Source organism: Thermobia domestica, chromosome 6 (genome assembly GCF_964235325.1).
Source record: "Thermobia domestica chromosome 6, izTheDome1.hap1.1, whole genome shotgun sequence".
In the NCBI taxonomy this organism is placed as follows: domain Eukaryota; kingdom Metazoa; phylum Arthropoda; class Insecta; order Zygentoma; family Lepismatidae; genus Thermobia; species Thermobia domestica.
Window position 1 is genome coordinate 286,381,927 of NC_137459.1, and position 20,117 is coordinate 286,402,043.

Sequence of the window (20,117 nt, forward strand, 5' to 3'; positions counted from 1 at the left end):
TCTTCAATATAGAGAAATTATCCAGTACGCTAAATATTATCTAAATATCCGTAAGGAATGCCGCCCTATGTAGAAGAAGGTGGTTTGACGATAAATTGAGCAATCCTCTTCGAAACTACTAGCTGAAGTACAGTATATTTTAATCTCAATCTGGTTGAAAGATTACTTTTGATATATCCATGTAATCCTGGTTATGTAAGATTCTTCTAATGAATGAGAGTAGGTCACGTGGAAGTTGCTTACAGTGTCGTTGAAGCTTCTGTTTAACGAAACTTTAAAAATTCAAGAATACCTCATATGAAAGAATCACTAATTGTATAGCCTTGAAATTCGGAAGAAACGAACAGAAGTGCTAGTAAAGCAATGATTACACTAAAAATTATCCAAGTAAATTATAAATATATATTGCGGCTTTTAGAATATATTGATTGTAAATAAATGAAAAGTACGAAAAAAGTAACCATTACCGATACCACAGTCACTTGTAATGCTTGTGCTTAAGTAGACTCTTCGGTCAGTATCCTATAAATACAAGAGGTTTTATTTCCATAGTTCTGATATTGTTAAGGAACTTTCTTTTGTATAAATTTGGTAATAACTTACCTGATTATTACTTACGTAGTGGTATGCAAAAGTATCTTCCAACATGCGACTATTGAAATTGCTTGCGGGGGGCGCAGTGGCTCAGTGGTAGAGCGTTCACCTCCGGTGCTTGGGGTCCCTAGTTTGATCCCAGCTCGCGCCGTGGACTTTGTGGTAGACAAACACCGTGATCGTGGGTTTTCTCAGGGTTCTCCCGTTTCCTTCCACTTTCTTCATTCCATCATTTTATTCATTTCTCATAATCACCGTCTCCTTTAGCCTAACCGTCATAACCGTGGGACGTAAAACTCAAAGATTTCATTTAATTTTTTGAAATTGCTTGCCACGAGATTCGAACTCAGCACCTCCCAGTTACTAAGGAAGAACACGTACAACTCACCTACGTCAACTCGGCTTATGATATTTATGCAAAATAAACATGCATAGAATGTTAATTTTGTTATAAATACGTAAAGTTACCAGCAGAAAAGTCACATCTACACTCTACATAATTTCTTGTTAGTAATTTCGGAATGGGAACTGGTAGGGTTTCAGTGTGATGTGTGATTTACTTATTTACAAATAATTGCAGATGTGCTGGATAAGCGAATCCATTTCGGCGTTGAAAAAAAAAAGTTATATATATAAGCTGTTGAGAAAACATTATGTGTGGTGTGGGTACGGCATTTAGCTAATAATTGTGCATATGCATATATAGGCTCGATAGAAAGTAGTGGCAACATTGCTGTCAGATGAGAGACGTGAGTCAGATAGTCACAGGTATTTGGTAAGTGATCTGATAACGAATGGTTACAGTAGCAAGTATGGCGAGTGAGAATGATTGTGTTATTCAGCTAAGTTTAGCAATGTTGTTAAGTACAGGCGGAGAAAGCACTCTGACGAGAACTCTAATGGCGTGATTGCGAAAATGGAACAACATGTATGTATCAAAATTGAAACGCAGAGGATTGTTTTCAAGGACTGCGTAAAGTGTGGTGACGAAATGTTGCTATATCGATCAGTGACGTGGAGGGTGAAAATGTTTCAGGAAGTCAGTAATACCTTTTTTTTCTCATTCTTTCTTGCTGATGGATGTGGATAGACTCCTCGACAGTTAGCCAAAGGCGTAGGCGTATGCCATAAAATCATGATTTACATCCTGATTAACATTCTTGGATTAATTGCAGTGTGGTGGATACGTCATCAAATCACCGATATAAAAAGAATTGGCAACTGCTTCATAGCTACGAGAGGAAATATGACAACTTCCTCGGAAGGGTCGTCACTATGAACGAAACCTATGAAGCACGAGTGAAACAGGAATTCAATGGTCCTTATGCACCTTAGGCGCTTTTTCTGTTCAAGCTGGTGGTGGTAATTGTTGCATACTTTTACATCCATGGATTGATGTTGCACCATTCTGTACGCACAGGCAGATGGTCGAGTGAGCCTGATACTGCACTTTCTTGCAGCATCACCTTGGTCTGGCACTAAGGAGAAAGTTATAGTACTTGGTAACAACGACGCCCATTATCTTGTATGACAATGTCAAATGTGACACAGCTAATGCGATGTCTCCACATTTGATCTGTGTGATTACGACTTCGTCATCAAGATGAAACAACCATTTTGTAGGAACCATTATTACACAAAAGAAACCATCTTTTGTTCCAGAGGGCAGTCGATCTCTGCCTAACATCGACAAAGATCGACGTGCTGACGGTGTACAGCGTCTTGTATAGGTGTGGTATAAGATTGTAGGTTTGGCAGGCGACTATATCGAAGCAATGTAACTGATACTCTGCTAATCAAACCAGTTGAGAACTGTAGGAATATTGCCACTACTTTTTATCCAGTCTTTGTAGCATAGTTGTATTGCTGTGCTAAAAAAATACCTAATTTCCCACCTTTCTATCCACTAGTTCAAAAGAAGCATATAATAAAGTGGAAATTTTAGTCTCTTAATATTTTGAATCCTCGAACCATTTTGCTGTTATAGCTTATGTGAATACATTTTTCATAATTATTATCCATAGGACTTTGAAAGTAACATGAGTTAGTACATCATTTGTAGTTTGTGGTTAAGTTCCAAATTTTCATACTTCAATATCGTAGTTGCTAAATTTACAAGTAAAGGTTATTTTAAATAAAACCGCATACAATACTAATATATTATTTTTAAGTATCGTTTACAAGAACTTGTTCTGAAGAATAATATTGGGTAATTCTTAGAGAACTTCCAGGTAGGAAGAAAGAATTTTAATTGATGGAATGAGTTTTACATATACCAGTTGTACTCTTAGTTAATTCTACACTCCAAATACTGATTATAGTGGCGACTAAATAATTAAAAAGTATTCAAAACAAGTTTTGTAATGCTTCTGTGGTGTACGTAGTGTTTGGGAATGTGTTTGAGAAGATAATAAACAAAACGCAAATTTATGAGTTTAAAAAAATATTCAGAAACTTTATTCCTGTATCCGTAAGTAAGATTGTAGCAAAGATTGCAGTCCTATATATTCGTGTATGAGAACTTTTCTTGCACTCGTGTGTACCAAAACATGTACTTATGACTGTAAATAGTACAGCATTTAAAGAAAGTTGGATACTCATTTTTAGCGGGCTGCGCGGATATAAAATATCGCATCCGCAGCATCTCTATCGCACCCGCATTCGCAACATCTCTATCCGCACCTGCATCCGCAGATAATGTAGTAGCAAATATATACGACTTACATATTCTATAATAGTCATGCTTTCGAAAATATTTTTAAACACATTTTAAATAGTGTGTAGTTTTTCTAATTCAAACGAAACAATATATTATATCAATTTCCTCGTAATCAAATACCAACTACGCTAAATGAAATGAGATATAAATCGTGCAGATACAAATGAAAAATTAGTGAACAATCTATGTACTTACCCAAGGTCTTCAAATGCAGGTGTAGGAAACCATATGCACAACTTTATCCGCTGTCCGCACAGGAAAGAAATATATATCCGCAGATTCCCATTTTGATGCGGATATCCGCATTCGCCCAGACTTCTACTCATTTTGATCATAATTTATGTCTTGATAGTTTCTAATAAAAGCTAGAATTTTCTGGTCGATTTCCACATGGCACGATAAAAGAGATTATATATATATATATGTAGACATATTCTATCTTGATTGTAGTTTTGTATGTGTAGTAACATTTTATCAAGTTGTTCTGCTGCTGTCGTTTAGATTTGAAATATCTTTTTCTTTTGATTTTTGATTTTGTAAATGTCATTTTGATTCTGACTTACTGTTTTCCTAAGTAATATATTTGTGATTTCTTTCCAATAGGAACCACCTGTTGGTGGAGACGCACACGCTACTTTAATGGCAGCTATTCGCCAAGCGGGAGGGACGGGAAAAGCCAAACTTCGGTCTGTCAAAGATAGAAAAATAGAAGCTAAAAAGAAGAAACAGGTGAGCAAAATTGTTTCATTCCCTATACGTGGAACCTTAATGTAATTGCAGTAGTAGTATCTATTTGTATTTGTATCTGATTCCGTTCATTTAAAGTTTCCACCAATAATTTCAGATTCTTTATTTCTAACAGTTTTATCGTCCTCATTTTCATTTATATTATCTGCTGTTTATTTCAGATTCATCAAATCGCGTTCTAATATCAATAGAATTCAAAATAGCAAAGACAGGCCCTCATAGCTTCTTATGACAAATCTCTTTAAACATTTGTTATGCAAGGTAGTATATTCCTTACATGCTTCGATAACTTTTTAAGTATGACATAATATGTATTTACAGAAATTCCAGTACATCCTTCAATAATTTTCCAAACTTCAAAATATTTTCCAACCTAATAAATTAAACGTTCGTATTCCCACTTGTCTTAGTTTTACATCCCGTTTTATTGTTTGTATTTATGAATAAAAGTATAGGAATTACGTATTTTAATTTGTTTCTTTTCAAGTAACAATATATAGAAGGAAGAAAGAAAACAAATGCTTGGTGGACTAGTTGTGAGTTGAACTCCAGTCTTCCGCTTAATAGGAGGATGATTTACCACTGATCTGCTATCGGTGCATCTATTTCGTGTGTTTTAATACGTTTCGTCGCGTTTTAAGTATGAATGATGTATCGATGTGTATTTCTTCCTTATTGCTAATTTACATTGCAGTAATTACCATAACAAACAACAATATGCAGGAAATGGTCAGTTTGCTTAATATTTAACTTTTTTTACATATGGTTGCGCAAGCAAAATATTTACTTAAAAGAACATAGAACATTTTGTGAGGAAGCAAAAATACAGGTCGAAGATGCTAGAACGGTTACATACAAATGTATAATTTGTTTTAGTTGAATGATACTTTTATAATTAAATAAATTGTATTTATTTTCTTTTAGGAGGAGAAAGTCATTGGAGGTGGAGGTGATTTAATGGCTGATCTTCACGCCAAATTATCTATGAGAAGGAAGGTGAGTATACTGTATGGTTTGGAATTTTTCATAGGTTTTCCATAATGTGTGTAAGTCAAGAAAGAGGCAGAAATAAAAATTAAAAAATACAGTGCAGCCCACTTATAATGAATTCGGAAATAGCGAATTATGGGATATTACGAACATAAATAAAATTCCCGTCACATCGCTTGTTTAAAACATGGAAGAAATGACCGTATGTTGCGAACAATACTAACGTGTGCTACAAATTTCTAACTGGAATGACTTAGTATCTTAGAAACCTTTTATACTTGGGGGCAGAGCGTAGCTCATCTGAAATTTGTAACACTGTGTATTTAGACAACTCAAAGATGAATTTAGCTTATCTTCTTAGGATAAGAAATGAAATAATCAATTTCTTTTGGATATTTTCGACATCACACCACAAGCTATCAGGACTCGAAATGGTTGTAACTATAAAAATTTACTAAATCGTAATGGCACAAAAACTTAACCATTATAACTATCCAACATCGTAAATAGATGTAATACTCACAGGTAGTTCAGCTTTGATAATCTCCAATCGATGTCTTTTCACTATGCGAACTTAATTACCACTCCCCAGTCTACTCTTCGTCCTCAACCTGCACAACCCCTTTCCGGGATTCAGGTGCTTTCTGGTTGTAGCGTAGAGCTTAGCTCAGGTCTCCTTACGAAATGCCTTACTTTGTTATTTCCGTATAGGAAAACTTCCTATAATTGTGGTGTGATGCCTACGTTATCTGTTTTTATTTTCCTAAACAGTTTGAATATCGCTTCCTTGTTTTACAGTAAACAAAATAAATTTACAAAATACATGTGAGGATTTTGGGTACTTTACAATACTTTCCGTAAAGGCCGCTTATAGCGAAGTTTTCAGAACGGGATCATGTTTTTCCTTTTCTTCTGCTCGTGGATAACTCAGGTACCCTAAAACTGGTTTTCATAGCTGTTGTTGCTGTGCAAGCCAGGCATGATTCACTCCTCCCCCTCCCACTCGGATGACACCAGAAATCGCTCCAGATGCAGATATTTCCGGCAACTCGCGTCCACCGAAGTTCAAGGTCGAGGTTGAAAATAAATCTATGTTTCACTAAAGGTCATTGTGTTAGACGCGGAGAGAAAGTGAGGTGGGTTTTTCGGTAACAGCAAGATAGGAACACGTCGCCAGTTGATTTTTTAAACTCGTGTTTCAGCATCGCTAGATTGAAAGATGGCAAACAAAAGGAAAGCCGTATCTCTTTAGACAAAAGTGAAAATTATAGACGAAGTTGAAGAGGGAAAATTGGACAAAAATGAGATTCCTAAAAAAATATGGAATCCCGCCCGAACACGCTCTCAATGGTTAAAAAAAAAAAAATTAAATTAAAAAAAATGAAATAAGGAAGAAGTTATTTTAAATGAAAGCTGTTTGACTGTGAATAGGAAGAAAATGTGTGGTGCTTTGTATGGTGACGTTGAAGATACCTTTTTAAAGTGGTTTTGCAATGTAAGGGCGAAAAAAATTTCCAGTCAGTGGGCCGATACTCAAAGAAAAAGCAACGACGTTTGCAACCCTTCTGGATCACGATCGTTTTGAACCTGGGAATGGTTGGCTACAGCGGTTCAATGATAGACATATCATCGGACTGAAGAGTTTGTGATGAGAGTGCTTCAGTGAGTGATTCTCCTGTACAGAAGTGGAAGAAAAAGCACCAGGATACTTTATCAATGTTTGCTGCGTGTGTCATTTATAATGTGAACGAAACGAGGCTCTTTTACCAGCTTTCGCCGCAAAAGACTTTCTATGTTAGAGGAGACAAGTGTGAAGGCGGAATAAACAGTAAAGTTCGCATTCGCATTACCACGTTGTTGTGCTGCAACAGTGACTGGTCAGACTTGCAAAAGTTACTTGTGGTGGGAAAGTGTAAAAATCCGCGCTGTTTTAAGTGAGTAAATTATCTTCCAGTTAAGTATTATGCCAACAAGAAAGCGTGGATGGCTGACGAAGGAACTCTTTCGTGAGTGGCTTCTGGCCTTCGATAAGGAAATAGAAAACGCAGGAAAAAAACGTACTATTGCCTTTGGCCAATTTCACCGCACACAATATGATTGTAATTCTAAAGTCTACAACCCTTCTTTTCCTTCCTCCTCCTTGGACTTCAAAGATGCAGCCTTTGGGCCAAGGCATCATAAATGTCGTGAAATGCCGTTACCAGTAGAAAGTGCTTGAAAGGACGTTACTTAACATCCACCTGGAGAGGGAAACTAGCATCTCTCTGCATGTAGCAATTCAAATGCTCTCAGCGGCATGGCGTACGTTGAAGCGACAGATCGTCACAAATTGTTGGCGTCACACAAATATTCTTCGTGATCAACTTAATGTCATTGCTACAAATGCGGCGGAAGAGGCTGTTGATCTTGAAATTTGGAGTGAATTTTAGAAAGCAGCGACACAGCGAATTACGTTTGTCGAGTACGTCGCTGCAGATGATGGGCTTCTAACTAAGGATCCCGATATTAATAATTCAATTGTGGAAAGCGTGATGAGGGAGGCTACGAAGGAAGATGAAACGGATTCTGATGACAAGGGAGAAATGGAAAATGTGAAACAACCCGTGAGTTCCAATGAAGCGGTCCACAGTTCGGAAAACTTGCAACACTATCTTTTCGAACACAGCAACAAGTTGTCGGGCAATGCATTTTAGGCATTTGAGGAAATGAAAGCGGCGGTGCTACGAACAGCGGCAGCAGACTCAGTTCAGAAGAAAATTACAGACTTCTTCAAGCGTGCTTGAACAGATAGGAAGAACTGTAATATGTACGATAGGCTAGAAAACAACCCAATTAATAAAATTATCTTCAGGTGTAATTTCAGGCTTTCCAATGTTCCTATTTTTCCTATATACACCCTGTTTCAAAAAGAATATACAGAAATAATCATAAGATACGACAGATAAAAGTAAAATACTGGCATTGTACTTGATACGAGATTAAAGCCTGTGGAAGTTACACCGTCAATACATTAGTAACTAAAACAAACGGAAGAAGTCAATAGCCGTACGCTCTTGATCTAGTGGATAAAGTAACGGATTCGCGCACTGATGTTCATTTTAACATGAGTTCGAATCTTGTCTACACAAGCTGTCTTTTAATAAAGAATTTGCATTTTACTGACAAAGAGGATTCATGTTTAAATTTAAGAAATTTGTAAATCTAGGAAAGCTATGTAATGTAGTACACATTCATGTATATATATATATATATATATATATATATATATCCGTGTTTTATTCCACAAGAGCTCTTGGGATTCAAATTCCACGTTAAGCAGGAGGTCCAGATCACATATAACCTCGGTATTGAAAGGGATGCTAAGATTCAATACAGCACAATCTAATACGGGCTCTTGAACTGAGAACAATACGAAAAAATGTTCACTCCAGAAACTAATTCTTTAGTATTTCTTGCAACGAAAATTATTGTGTAAAAAAATAAGTGGTTGCTAAATTATAACAATACGAGCAGAAGTGTCCGTTCTGAATATCACAAGAATAAGGTGTAAGAAATATAAAACGGGAAAATTTGAATATTATAGAAATTGTCCTCCTTTTTCCCTTTCAGATTGGAATTTTGGAAAATGCTGAATCATGTATTTTTAATGAACAGATTGTGTACTGAAAATCACACCTCCAACATGAGCAGATCCCAATACTGAGTACTTTCTAAATGAAGTAAGAGAAATATGAATATTTTAGAAATTTTCTACTTTCCTTCTTTAGGAGCGGAGTTTCCGAAAACTCTAAAATACGTATTCCCTTGTTTTTAATTAGAAATTTATATATCAAATTTCACACCTTTGTGGTGGACAAACACCGTATGTCTGCGTTTCCTCGGCGTTCGTCCGTTTCCTCCCACTTTCTTCATTCCACCATTGCATTCATTTCTCATCATCACCGTCTCCTTTAGCTTTGCCGGCATGACCGTGGGACGTAAAACTCAAATATTTCATTTCATTTCATCTTCAAATTTCAAACCTCCAAATTGAGCATCCTTAGAGAGCATTTTCTGAATAAAGAAAGAAAATCAAGAATTTATAGAAATAATTTCCTTTCCACCATTAGGAAGGGTATTTTTAGAAACATTGAAACACATATTTCCTTATTTTTAATTAAGAGTCTATTTACCGAATTTCACTCTTCGTCTTAAACGAATCGTTATACGGGCCTTTGAGGGATGTATTTCGTTTTCACATATCATCTAAGAAAACATCAATGACGATTTTAATACCAGTTCGAAGGCCTAACCAAACTTTGGGGAACCCGGGCCTCCTAGGATCAGCACCCATGTGTCTCACACCCCACCTTTTTTCTTTACCTCACCTCGGAACATGTCTCTAGCAGAGAAAGTAGCACTATACCCTATAAGCTTTCTCTATATATTTTTATAAATAGCAGTCAGTTTCAAGATTATTTGAGTCACGTATATCTAGGCTACTAAAATTATAAGAAATGTCTATTTAGAACTAACTAACTAACTAACTCTATGGCCTATGGAACCCGGAGGTTCAATGCCGCGTTCACAAAAGCTCTCCACTGACTTCTATCCTTAGCTAACTGCATCCAGTTTTTACTTTGTATTCCAATCTCTGCGAGATCCATCTTAATATTGTCCTCCCATCTGCGCCTAGGTCTTCCTAATGGTCGTTTTCCGATTGGTCTTCCAGTCAAGACTTTGAAAGCGTTTCTACTTTCTTCCATTCTAGCTACATGACCTGCCCATCTAAGCCTCGTAGACTTGACGACCCTAACAATGTTGGGTAAACCATATAACTTACGTAATTCCTCGTTATGAAGTTTCCGCCATTCCCCATTCCCGTTCCTCTTGGGTCCGAATATTCGTCTCAGGATCTTGTTCTCAAATACTTTCAGTCTATGTTCTTCTCTCAGAGTAAGTGACCAGGTTTCGCAACCATACAGAACAACAGGCATGATTATCGTTTTGTATATTTTAAGCTTCAAATTCCTCGACAGAATTCGCGACAAGAGATTTTGAACCGAATAGTAACACGAATTCCCTGCTTTTAGTCGACATTTAATTTCTTCGTGAATATGATTTTCCTCTGTTAATATTGATCCTAGATATTTAAAACTATCCACTTTATCAAAAGTATTATTTAATATTTTAACGCATTTATAATTTGCTGTATTACGGTCCCGACGCACTTCCATGTATTTAGTTTTCTCTGCATTTACTTCTAAACCCATGTCCCTGCAAGCGTTTAATAAGATCTCTGCATTTCTTTCTATTGTTCTTCTATCATCCCCTATTAAATTTACATCATCAGCGTATGCCATAACCTGGTGAATACCGTTCAAATCTAGGCCCTGGTTGCCATCTTTGATTTTCTTTATAGCGTATTCCAGCACAAAGTTAAATAATAATGGCGACAAAGCATCTCCTTGTTTCAGTTCATTTTCGACGTGAAAGCTCGTGGACAAAAATTTTCCTACCCGGACTTTACTTTGGGATTCATTTAAACATATCTTAATTAATCTAATTAGCTTTCTCGGTATTCCAAGTTCTGTAAGAACGTTGTATGATGTTTCTCTCCTAACCGAGTCATACGCCTTTCTAAAATCAATAAATAGTTGATGTACCGGGGTATTGTATTCCCACTTTTTTTCGAGTATTTGGCAAATGGTAAATATTTGGTCGATAGTTGATCGATTTCGTCTAAATCCGCACTGATAATCTCCAATAATTTCTTCTGCGTATGGGGTCAATCTTGCTAATAGAATATTTGAAAGGATTTTATAGAATGTTGACAGAAGAGAAATGCCGCGATAAGTATTACAGTCAGTTTTTTCGCCTGTTTTGTGAATTGGAACAATGATTGATTCTTTCCACTCTTTTGGCAATTCTTCTTTGTTCCAGATAAGGAGAATGAGTTTGTGTATCTTGTTCCACAATTTCTCGCCTCCAGCTAAAATTAACTCAGTTGGAATTTCATCTACACCCGGAGATTTGTGTTTCTTTAATTTCTTTATAGCGGTTTCTACTTCTATTCGGTTGGGTTCTGGAATATACGGTTCTGCGGTGTGTATCTCCTTTTCTTCACACACACTAGTTTTTGGTTGCGTGTTAAGCAAATCGTCAAAGAAATCTTTCCATCTATTTAAGATGCTATCCGTATCAGTGAGAACCGTTCTGTCTGATTTCTTTAATATATAAGCACGAGGTTGATAGCCTTTCTTAAATTCGCTGATCCCCTTATACATGTCCCGGATGTTTTTATTTTTACTATTATTTTCAGGTTCCTTAATTTTAGCTTTCAGAAAATCGCGTTTCTTTGTTCTAAAAGTTTTGGAAGTTTCCCGCCTGATATCTGCGAAATTTTGTGTAATTATTTCATTCGGATTTTGTAGCCAGCGTAATTTTGCCTGTTTTCTCTTCTCTGCTAGTTTTATGCATTCCTGATCGAACCATAGTTTGTTCCTACGTATTTCCGCGTGTCCCAGTTTTTTTTTTTCTCTTTTTTTCTTTTGCTGAACTTTTAATGCTATCTATAATTTCAATCCAGGTATCCTCAACACTGGTGCACTCCGAATCTTCTAAAGCCGAGAATCTATTCGAAACTTCTATTTAGAACAATCATATTTAACTATTTCTTTCAGTTGGGGTGCAGAGACGTAAAACTGAAAGATTTCATTTCATTTTTCTTTCTTTCAGTTGCAGAGGTATATTATTTTAGCATATGTAAGGGTTATTTAATAATATGAAAAGTTAGTATTATGTTTGAATATAATAATAAAAAAAGTTCTTTTGACAAGGTGGAATTGCTGCAAAATTTAGCTTAAAATGGTTTCTTTAAACAGTGGCGTATGCAAGGGGCAGTTTCTGGTACAACTCTTGAGCAAGGTATTAACTAACTAACTAACTCTATGGCCTATGGAACCCGGAGGTTCAGTGCCGCGTTCACAAAAGCTCTCCACTGACTTCTATCCTTAGCTAATTGGATCCAGTTTCTACTTTGTATTCCTATCTCTGCGAGATCCATCTTAATATTATCCTCCCATCTGCGCCTAGGTCTTCCTAATGGTCGTTTTCCAATGGGTCTACCAGTCAAGACTTTGAAAGCGTTTCTACTTTCTTCCATTCTAGCTACATGACCTGCCCACCTAAGCCTCCTAGACTTGACGACCCTAACAATGTTGGGTAAACCGTATAAACTATGTAGTTCCTCGTTATGAAGCTTTCGCCATTCCCCATTCTCGTTCCTCTTGGGTCCGAATATTCTTCTCAGGATCCTGTTCTCAAATACTTTCAGTCTATGTTCTTCCCTCAGAGTAAGCGACCATGTTTCGCAACCATACAGAACAGGCATGATTATCGTTTTATATATTTTAAGCTTCAAATTCCTCGACAGAATTCGCGACGACAAGAGATTTTGAACCGAATAGTAACACGAATTCCCTGCTTTAAGACGACATTTAATTTCTTCGTGAATATGATTTTCATCTGTTAATATTGATCCTAAATATTTGAAAGTATCCACTTTATCAAAAGTATTATTTAATATTTTAACGCCTCCACAATTTGCCGTATTACGGTCCCGACGAACTTCCATGTATTTAGTTTTCTCTGCATTTACTTCTAAACCCATGTCCCTGCAAGCGTTTAATAATATCTCTGCATTTATTTCTACTGTTCTCCTATCATCCCCTATTAAATTTACATCATCAGCATATGCCATAACCTGGTGAATGCCGTTCAACTCTAGGCCCTGGTTGCTATCTTTGATTTTCCTTATGGCGTATTCCAGCACAAAGTTAAATAATAATGGCGACAACGCATCTCCTTGTTTCAGGCCATTTTCGACGTGGAAGCTCGTGGACAAAAATTTTCCTACCCGGACTTTACTTTGGGATTCACTTAAACATATCTTAATTAATCTAATTAGCTGTCTCGGTATTCCAAGCTCTGTAAGAACGTTGTATAATGTTTCTCTCCTAACCGAGTCGTAAGCCTTTCTAAAATCAATAAATAGTTGATGTACCGGGGTATTGTATTCCCACTTCTTTTCGAGTATGAGCAAGGTATTATGAAAAAAAAAAAAAAAAAAAAAAGTTTACTGTCTTAAGATATGTATATAAAAATACTAAAACTATATGAACTTGGGAGTTTGAAACCTTCTTGATCAAATTCTGCGTATCTAAGTACCAGTTTAAATTAGTCTTGGCTCTTGCGTCGAAAAACGAGTTAACAAACAAATCAAAACTAATAGATACATCGTTTTAAAGATTTCTTCATATCAGTATTTACATGTTTGTTTCCAATATAATTTACAGATTTCATTGCAGTTTGATATCTCAAAAATTACTTGAGATTACTTACAATAATACAGTTTAAGAGAAAATTCATTTCCCTTGTGTGCTTTGCTGATAGAATCATTGTTTTAAGATATCCCGGCTTTAAAAAAATCTCCATATTCGCGGCAAGGTGTATCAAACGCATATCGGCACCTCAAAGTTTGGTTTACTTTCTGCTTATTAAATGTATATTCTAACAAGTCAATTTACTGTGTCGTGAGTACGCTCGAGTTGGCAGTGAAACTATTAACAAAACATGTACAGAGGTTGTTCACCCTACGTTTGGCCGATTTCGTTCCTTCCCCCTCCCGGGCAGAATGGACTCACCCGACCTGGCTCGTAGCGTCCTGCAGTGTTGTGCAGTGGCTTCCTGGGAACGGAGTTGCTTTTCCGAGCGGACGACAATAACGCACTAAACAGGACCATTGTTGTGAGTGTTGTGTTAAAATTGTTTCCAAGTGTGTGGGTTTCTGCTCTGTGACCAAAATGCCGCCCAAACTAAGCCGGTTTTGGGAAGGCTATGTTGCAGCTCTTTATGACGCCCACTTTAGTGTTTCTGTCATTAGAAAACAGTGCAAGAAGAATGGTTGCAACATAGTGTAAGTGGAATAAAAAATGTTATTAAAAAGTACAAGGGCATCTAAGCTGCACCATTTGGATCATCAACGAAGTTGCCTAGGAAGCAGGAATGCACCAAGGCCACCTCCACCATGCAGAGGAAACTTCGCAAAATGGCAATGCAAGAAAATCCGCCAACACAAAGGTATATGGCTAATCGTCTTGACGTGTCTTTGGGGACTGTGAGTCGGACGTTACACCATCAACTCAAGCTGGAAAAAGTCATGGAAGCTCGTGGCCATCTTCTCACGGATGCCCGCCAAAAGGAACAAAAGTCTAACGTCCGGAAGCTGTATGAACGTTATCTGGCAAAACAAAGGTGGATGGACGTCGTAACGCTCGATGAAGCATGGATTTACCTTTCCGACTGCGGCAAACCGAGAGCCATGTACCGAGAGAAAGGCGCAGAGAACTTCAGAAAGTGGGTCCGTGTCTGTAAAGAATCCTTCCCAAAAGGGTTCATGGTCATTACTGGCTACTGTTACCGAAGTAAACTGAAGATTCGTAGGGTGGCAAAGAACTGCAAAATAAATTCGCAGTATTTTCAGGAGCAGATCATGCGGCCGATCTACGAGCATGAGATTCCAACAATGTACGGAAATGACGCCAATCTGGTGCGCATTCACATGGACAAGGCCTCATCACATACCTCACGATCGTCCCTCGCATTCTACAGGGAGATGGAGGAAGCAAGTGGTATACAGGTGATACCTTTCAATGAGGTACCTGTTAAATCTCCAGATGTAAGTCCTGTGGACTATTGTGGATTTGGATTGGTGAAGCGGGCTTTGGGAAAACGGCGTGTGAGAACTGTCGAAGGACTTTGGAAAGCTGTGCAAAGGGAATGGGACAAGATTCCTCTCCCAGTTCTTCAGAGAAGCCTATTACAGTGGAAATTACGCTGTCGGGCTATTGTTAATAAGCACTTGTTAATAAGGGAAACACATCAAGCACTTAGAGCACTTACGGACCTGGCGCCATGGATTCTTCTAAATTTTTAGGTAAGTCGAAATTGGCCAAATGTAGACTGAACAACCTCTGTAACACAGATTGGTAGCCATCGAAACTTGTAGTTATGGATGTTACTTCCATGTTTTGTTTGTTTGTTTTTTTTAATCGTTTTAATATTTAAAATATAAATCAAGTATCAAATTTGCGACTTCAAACTTGCAGTAATTTCCTGTACGGTAGATAAGTTTTAATTGTACATCGTATAGGATATAAAATTACTGTATGCGATGAAGTAATTATCGTACAATTCCCAACCTATCTTAAAAAAAGGGAGAAAATGTGTCAGACCTAAGGGAATTCGTTTTATTTATTTATTTATTTATTTGACAGACTGGAAGTTAGTTTTAGATTTTGTAAACCAGAAGTGTACCGTCTGCACTATCGGAACCAATCACTCGTGCAATTCTCGCATTTGAAAAGTAAATAAATAAAATAAGAATTTTAAAAAAATTACTCCACTATATCTCACGAAAGCCGGAGTTATGTGACCTTAACGCAAAATCGGGTAACCAAGATGATGGTCGTTGAATATTCACAGACTTCTAGTTTCATGCTATAACATTATGCCCTTTAGGCTATAAGAGACAGGTGATTAATGAAAGTGACTAAATATGGAAACATTGATGAAAATGCAATGTGGAAGGAAACTGGAAACTCGAGAAAACAGACTGGCACGGTGTTACCCACTGCAATCTCGAGTATTCTGAGACCGAACTAGGAAGCCCTTGTACTATAGTTGAGAACTCTACCATTAACCAATTCTACCCCATTTTTATATTATTGTATCGCTTAGAGTTACAATATAAACAATACAATATAATCAACAATATATTATAGTATATATTAACAAGGTCAATTGTTAACTGTAAACCTATTGAAGAATTAAAAGTTAATTGAAGTGACATGATAAAAACCCAACTTGAGATGGATACTATGTTCCAAAAGTTATTTTAGCCGTTTTTCCGACCTACCCCGAAAGCTATTGATTCGATACTATTCTCGGTCACTTTTGATATTTTATTTTCACTCCTTCTCACCTACCATGCCAGTGGAAACTGAACGTTAAACTTAAAACGGCATTGGGATCATCAGCATTCATCTCAGCGATTCCAAAAACTTTTGAGATCGTTTTCAATTATTTTTATATGTAACCCTCCTTCCCAGTCATCCTGGGGCTACTAGGGATGTGTTACTTCCCATTGGTGGATGAACTTGGACTCAACGGCATCGGGAGTGTCAGTATTTATATTAGTGACCCGGGAAACTATGGATTCGACATTAATATCTATCGTTTTCGATTTTTTTTTTTTTTTTTAATGTCATCCCTTGTACCCTTTCCTTTACTAGAGTACGGGTGGATTACAATACATTTTTTTCCTGGAATGCAAATCATGTGGGTACCAGGTTTGATTGAAATTGCTTTAAGCCTTTTAGAGTTATGGTAAAACATGCATGCATACACACACACACATCCAACCATCTTTATATATACTGTATATATATATATATATACACTAACCGAAATGCCCGTTCTTGACACGAGGAACAGGTTTTTGTATCCCCCTCCTCCTTAGAATATTTATTTCAACAAAACTGTAATGATAAAAATACAGAAGATACTCTACTTGTGGCATAAATATTGAAATACGCTACTCCCACAGAATACGCCTTCAACCAAATTGATGTAAAAAAAAAAAAAAAAAAAAAAAAAGCTTGAAGTGAGTATTGTATATCTTCCAAAAGACACTACAAACGGATCAAACGTTTTCCCGCCCCGAAAACTATAAATTCGACACAAATCTCAGGCATTTTTGACATTTTAATTTTCACCTTCTTCTCCCCCCTCTGCCAGTGGGAATGAACTTAGACTTTAACGACATTGGGAACGTCACTGTTCATTTCAGCGAGCCAGAAAACTATCGATTGCACGCTAATATCAGTCGTTTTCCTTTATTTTCACATGACACTCCTTCCAACTCCCATCCGTTTGGATGTTTTACTCCCACATTTTCTTTTTCCAGATTGAACATCATTTGTCTACCATATTTGGTTATAGTACGTCCGCTATCCTGGTATACAGTTGCTGTCCGATGCCGACACACCGCGGGTGGTGTAGGATGTCACCAAACTCAGTATGGGGGCTTATTTATGGCTGGTCGAAGGAACGTCAGTGAGGGTGACAGATCTGTTGTTGCCACATTTTCCCTTTTGTGTTATTTCTAGAGGTCTTTTTCTTTATTTAAAAAAAAACTACATTAAAACATAATACCTAAGAATTTTGTATACGAGGAAACGGTTGCAAAACTGCTAATATATAGAGAAATGGTTAGTGATTGATAATAATAATTATTATCCATATTTAAGTATTACGTTTGTCCTACAGATTCCCTAAGTAGGTTTTAAATGAGCACATATGATTCTTTTATTAACCAATGAATCCATAATGACTTAAACAAGCCATTGGAATTGTGCAGACCAGGAAATAAACCTTCATAATTATAACAAAAACACAATAACATGAATTCACGCAGATGTTCATTTCTAATTTATATTTCAACCAAATGCTACTGGAACATTTTTATTTTGTATTTTTCACTAGTTCCTAGAGTTTTCCCTAGTGTTGCTTTAATTCTACGTCTTTCCTACACGGCTAATTAAGCATAATTTATTGTTAGGATATATAGTATTAGACTAGTGTTGCTCCCGAGATGAGAAATATCTTTTAAATTCGAGACGAGATTAGAAAAATGACCATTCTCGTCTCATTTTCGAGACTGGCAACTCTAGTTTATCCCAGTCTTAGTTCTCAAACTCTGTTTTACTGATACATGAATCATAACATAAAATGATAAGTTGATAGAATGATTGTACGAACAGTGTAGAACATTTATCATTTTTATAAAGATACGCAAGTCTTACGCCATATACTCCAATGATAAATAAGGTTTGAGTGCTTTTTATCATTCCCTTCATGATCCTCTCGTTACGCTTAAGGATTCTGGTAACTTCTAGATGAAATTAAGACAAGTGAATATTGTTTCACAGTTGAAACTATGTAATACTTCCAAACCATCCGAATACAATATTTAAAACTTCGAAGTAGTCGGCTACATCTACAACTACTGGATGTAATAGAGGAATAATATCAAAGAAAGAAACTGTTCCTGAGTCCATATATATAAAACATTTCTCGCTATTCCTTATTGTTTTTGTTCAGTGGCGAAATGTTGAAACCAAAAATCGTTAATTTGGATTATTTCCAGTTTGAATACAGGATTAAGGAAGGGTATACCGTAGAATCTATTCTTGGGACGCTGAATAGATTGCATAAGAAGTGCTTCTCAATATCTTTTCCAGTTCTTGCTCTATGAAAATCAGTATTGAAACCAGAAGTACTATAGATTGAACTACTTCCGGTTTCGATAGAGTGTTGCAGGTTGTGATTATATATATATATACAGTATAATACTAGGGTGGGTCGGATTTTGCCACTTTTTCTTCGGAACGAAATGTAATACCTGGCAAAAGTGGCCAATCCACATGGACATTTCAGGTATAGATTTTTTTTTTTTCAAATCAGATAATATCTTCTGTGAGAACTATTTCATCAAAATTTCAAAATTTCACTGAAAATTGAAAAAAAAAAAATCATTTCTGTACAGTTATGTTAAAGTAAACATATTTTGGGGTTTATACATGCCAGATGCTATGAAAACTGACATTCCTGTCTCAAAATGTCAGTTATATGCATTTGGGAGGGATAGGGGTGCCTTCTCTGGTGCCGGAAAAGAGGGTAAATTCAGTACAATTAAGCGTTTCTACAGCTTTCGTCCTTGCCTTTTCCTTCGGGACCTGCTGGACCAATATGAAGAAGAACGTGACAATTTTTTGGATAGCATCGTCGCTGGAGATGATACGTGGTGTTATCACTACGAGCCGGAATCCAAAAGACAGTCTATGAAATGCCGATTTTCACAAGCGCAACATGCAGGCTCTGGTTCATCGTTGGCAAAAGTGCATAAGAAATGGTGAGAACTATGTGGAAAAATGAGTCTGTAGCTGAAATATTACTCTGTTTAGTTGTGCTGTTGTTAGTTATGTATCTCCATTAGTTTCCATAAAAGAGGAGGCATTACTTTCGGAACGATTTTCGTAGATTTGACTGAAACTGTTATGATTGCTCAGAGATACAATGTAAGCGAGAGAGCTGTGGCACATATAACAACTGCTTCAGGCAGCTTCAAAGGCTGGAATTATAACTTCTCAAAAATCTAGCGACATGACATCTGCTTTAACTGGAGACAGGAACAAAATAAGGCTTGCGAAACTTAAACTTGCTCGGAATTTAAAAGAAAGTTCTAGAAATGATGATCCCATTAAAAGCCTATACTTTGATGATCGAAGGAATGACACTAAAATACACACAGGCATCGTTAGAGAAGAGCACTTATCACTTGCGGCTGAACCTAACTCTCAATACGTTGGTCACGTGACACCATCCTCTGGCTCTGCACATGACGAGACCACAGCTATGTTCGAATACACCATGAACCTACTCAGAGTTGGCTTTGATAAAGTTGAGGTTCTTGGGTGTGATGGAACATACACTAACACTGGTTGGAATGGAGTTGTTCTTCGAAAATTAGAGGAACTAACAGGAAAACCTATGCAATGGGCTATTTGTCTCTTGCATTTTAATGAACTGCTGTCCGAGCTCTCTTCACGCATATTGACGACGCTTATTCAAGCCCCTATTCTTACACGGGTCCCATAGTTTCAAAACTATCTAACTGAAAAGCTTTCAGTGTGCCTATTCAAACCAATAAAATGTGACTTATCTCATCATAGTCCAGAAGAGCATAGAAAACTCAGTAAAGACCTGAGATACTTGTTCCAGATATCTCAAGCCATAGACTCCGTAGAATGCCTTCTATGTTTCCTGGCAAACTAAACAAAGCTAGCTGGTTGACTAGTACAAACAGAATTTTAACATTGTATATTGCAACAACCTACCAAGAAATTAATAGAAATTGCGACATTCATACATAAGAGTTTGTGTGGTTATGCAGTACCATATCAGA

The 20,117-nt window shown here is 36.9% G+C and overlaps 1 protein-coding gene across 3 annotated transcripts in view; it reads left to right on the forward strand.

Annotated features, from left to right (window-relative positions):
* The window catches only part of wash (WASH complex subunit washout), a 109,446-nt gene that overhangs the window by 79,613 nt on the left and 9,716 nt on the right, over positions 1–20,117 (forward strand). For all 3 annotated transcript variants that reach the window (XM_081762865.1, XM_081762863.1, XM_081762864.1), the window contains 2 exons: positions 3,917–4,042; positions 4,985–5,056. In XM_081762865.1, the coding sequence (XP_081618991.1) occupies positions 3,917–4,042; positions 4,985–5,056 (198 nt within the window). The remainder of the gene's footprint in view (positions 1–3,916; positions 4,043–4,984; positions 5,057–20,117) is intronic.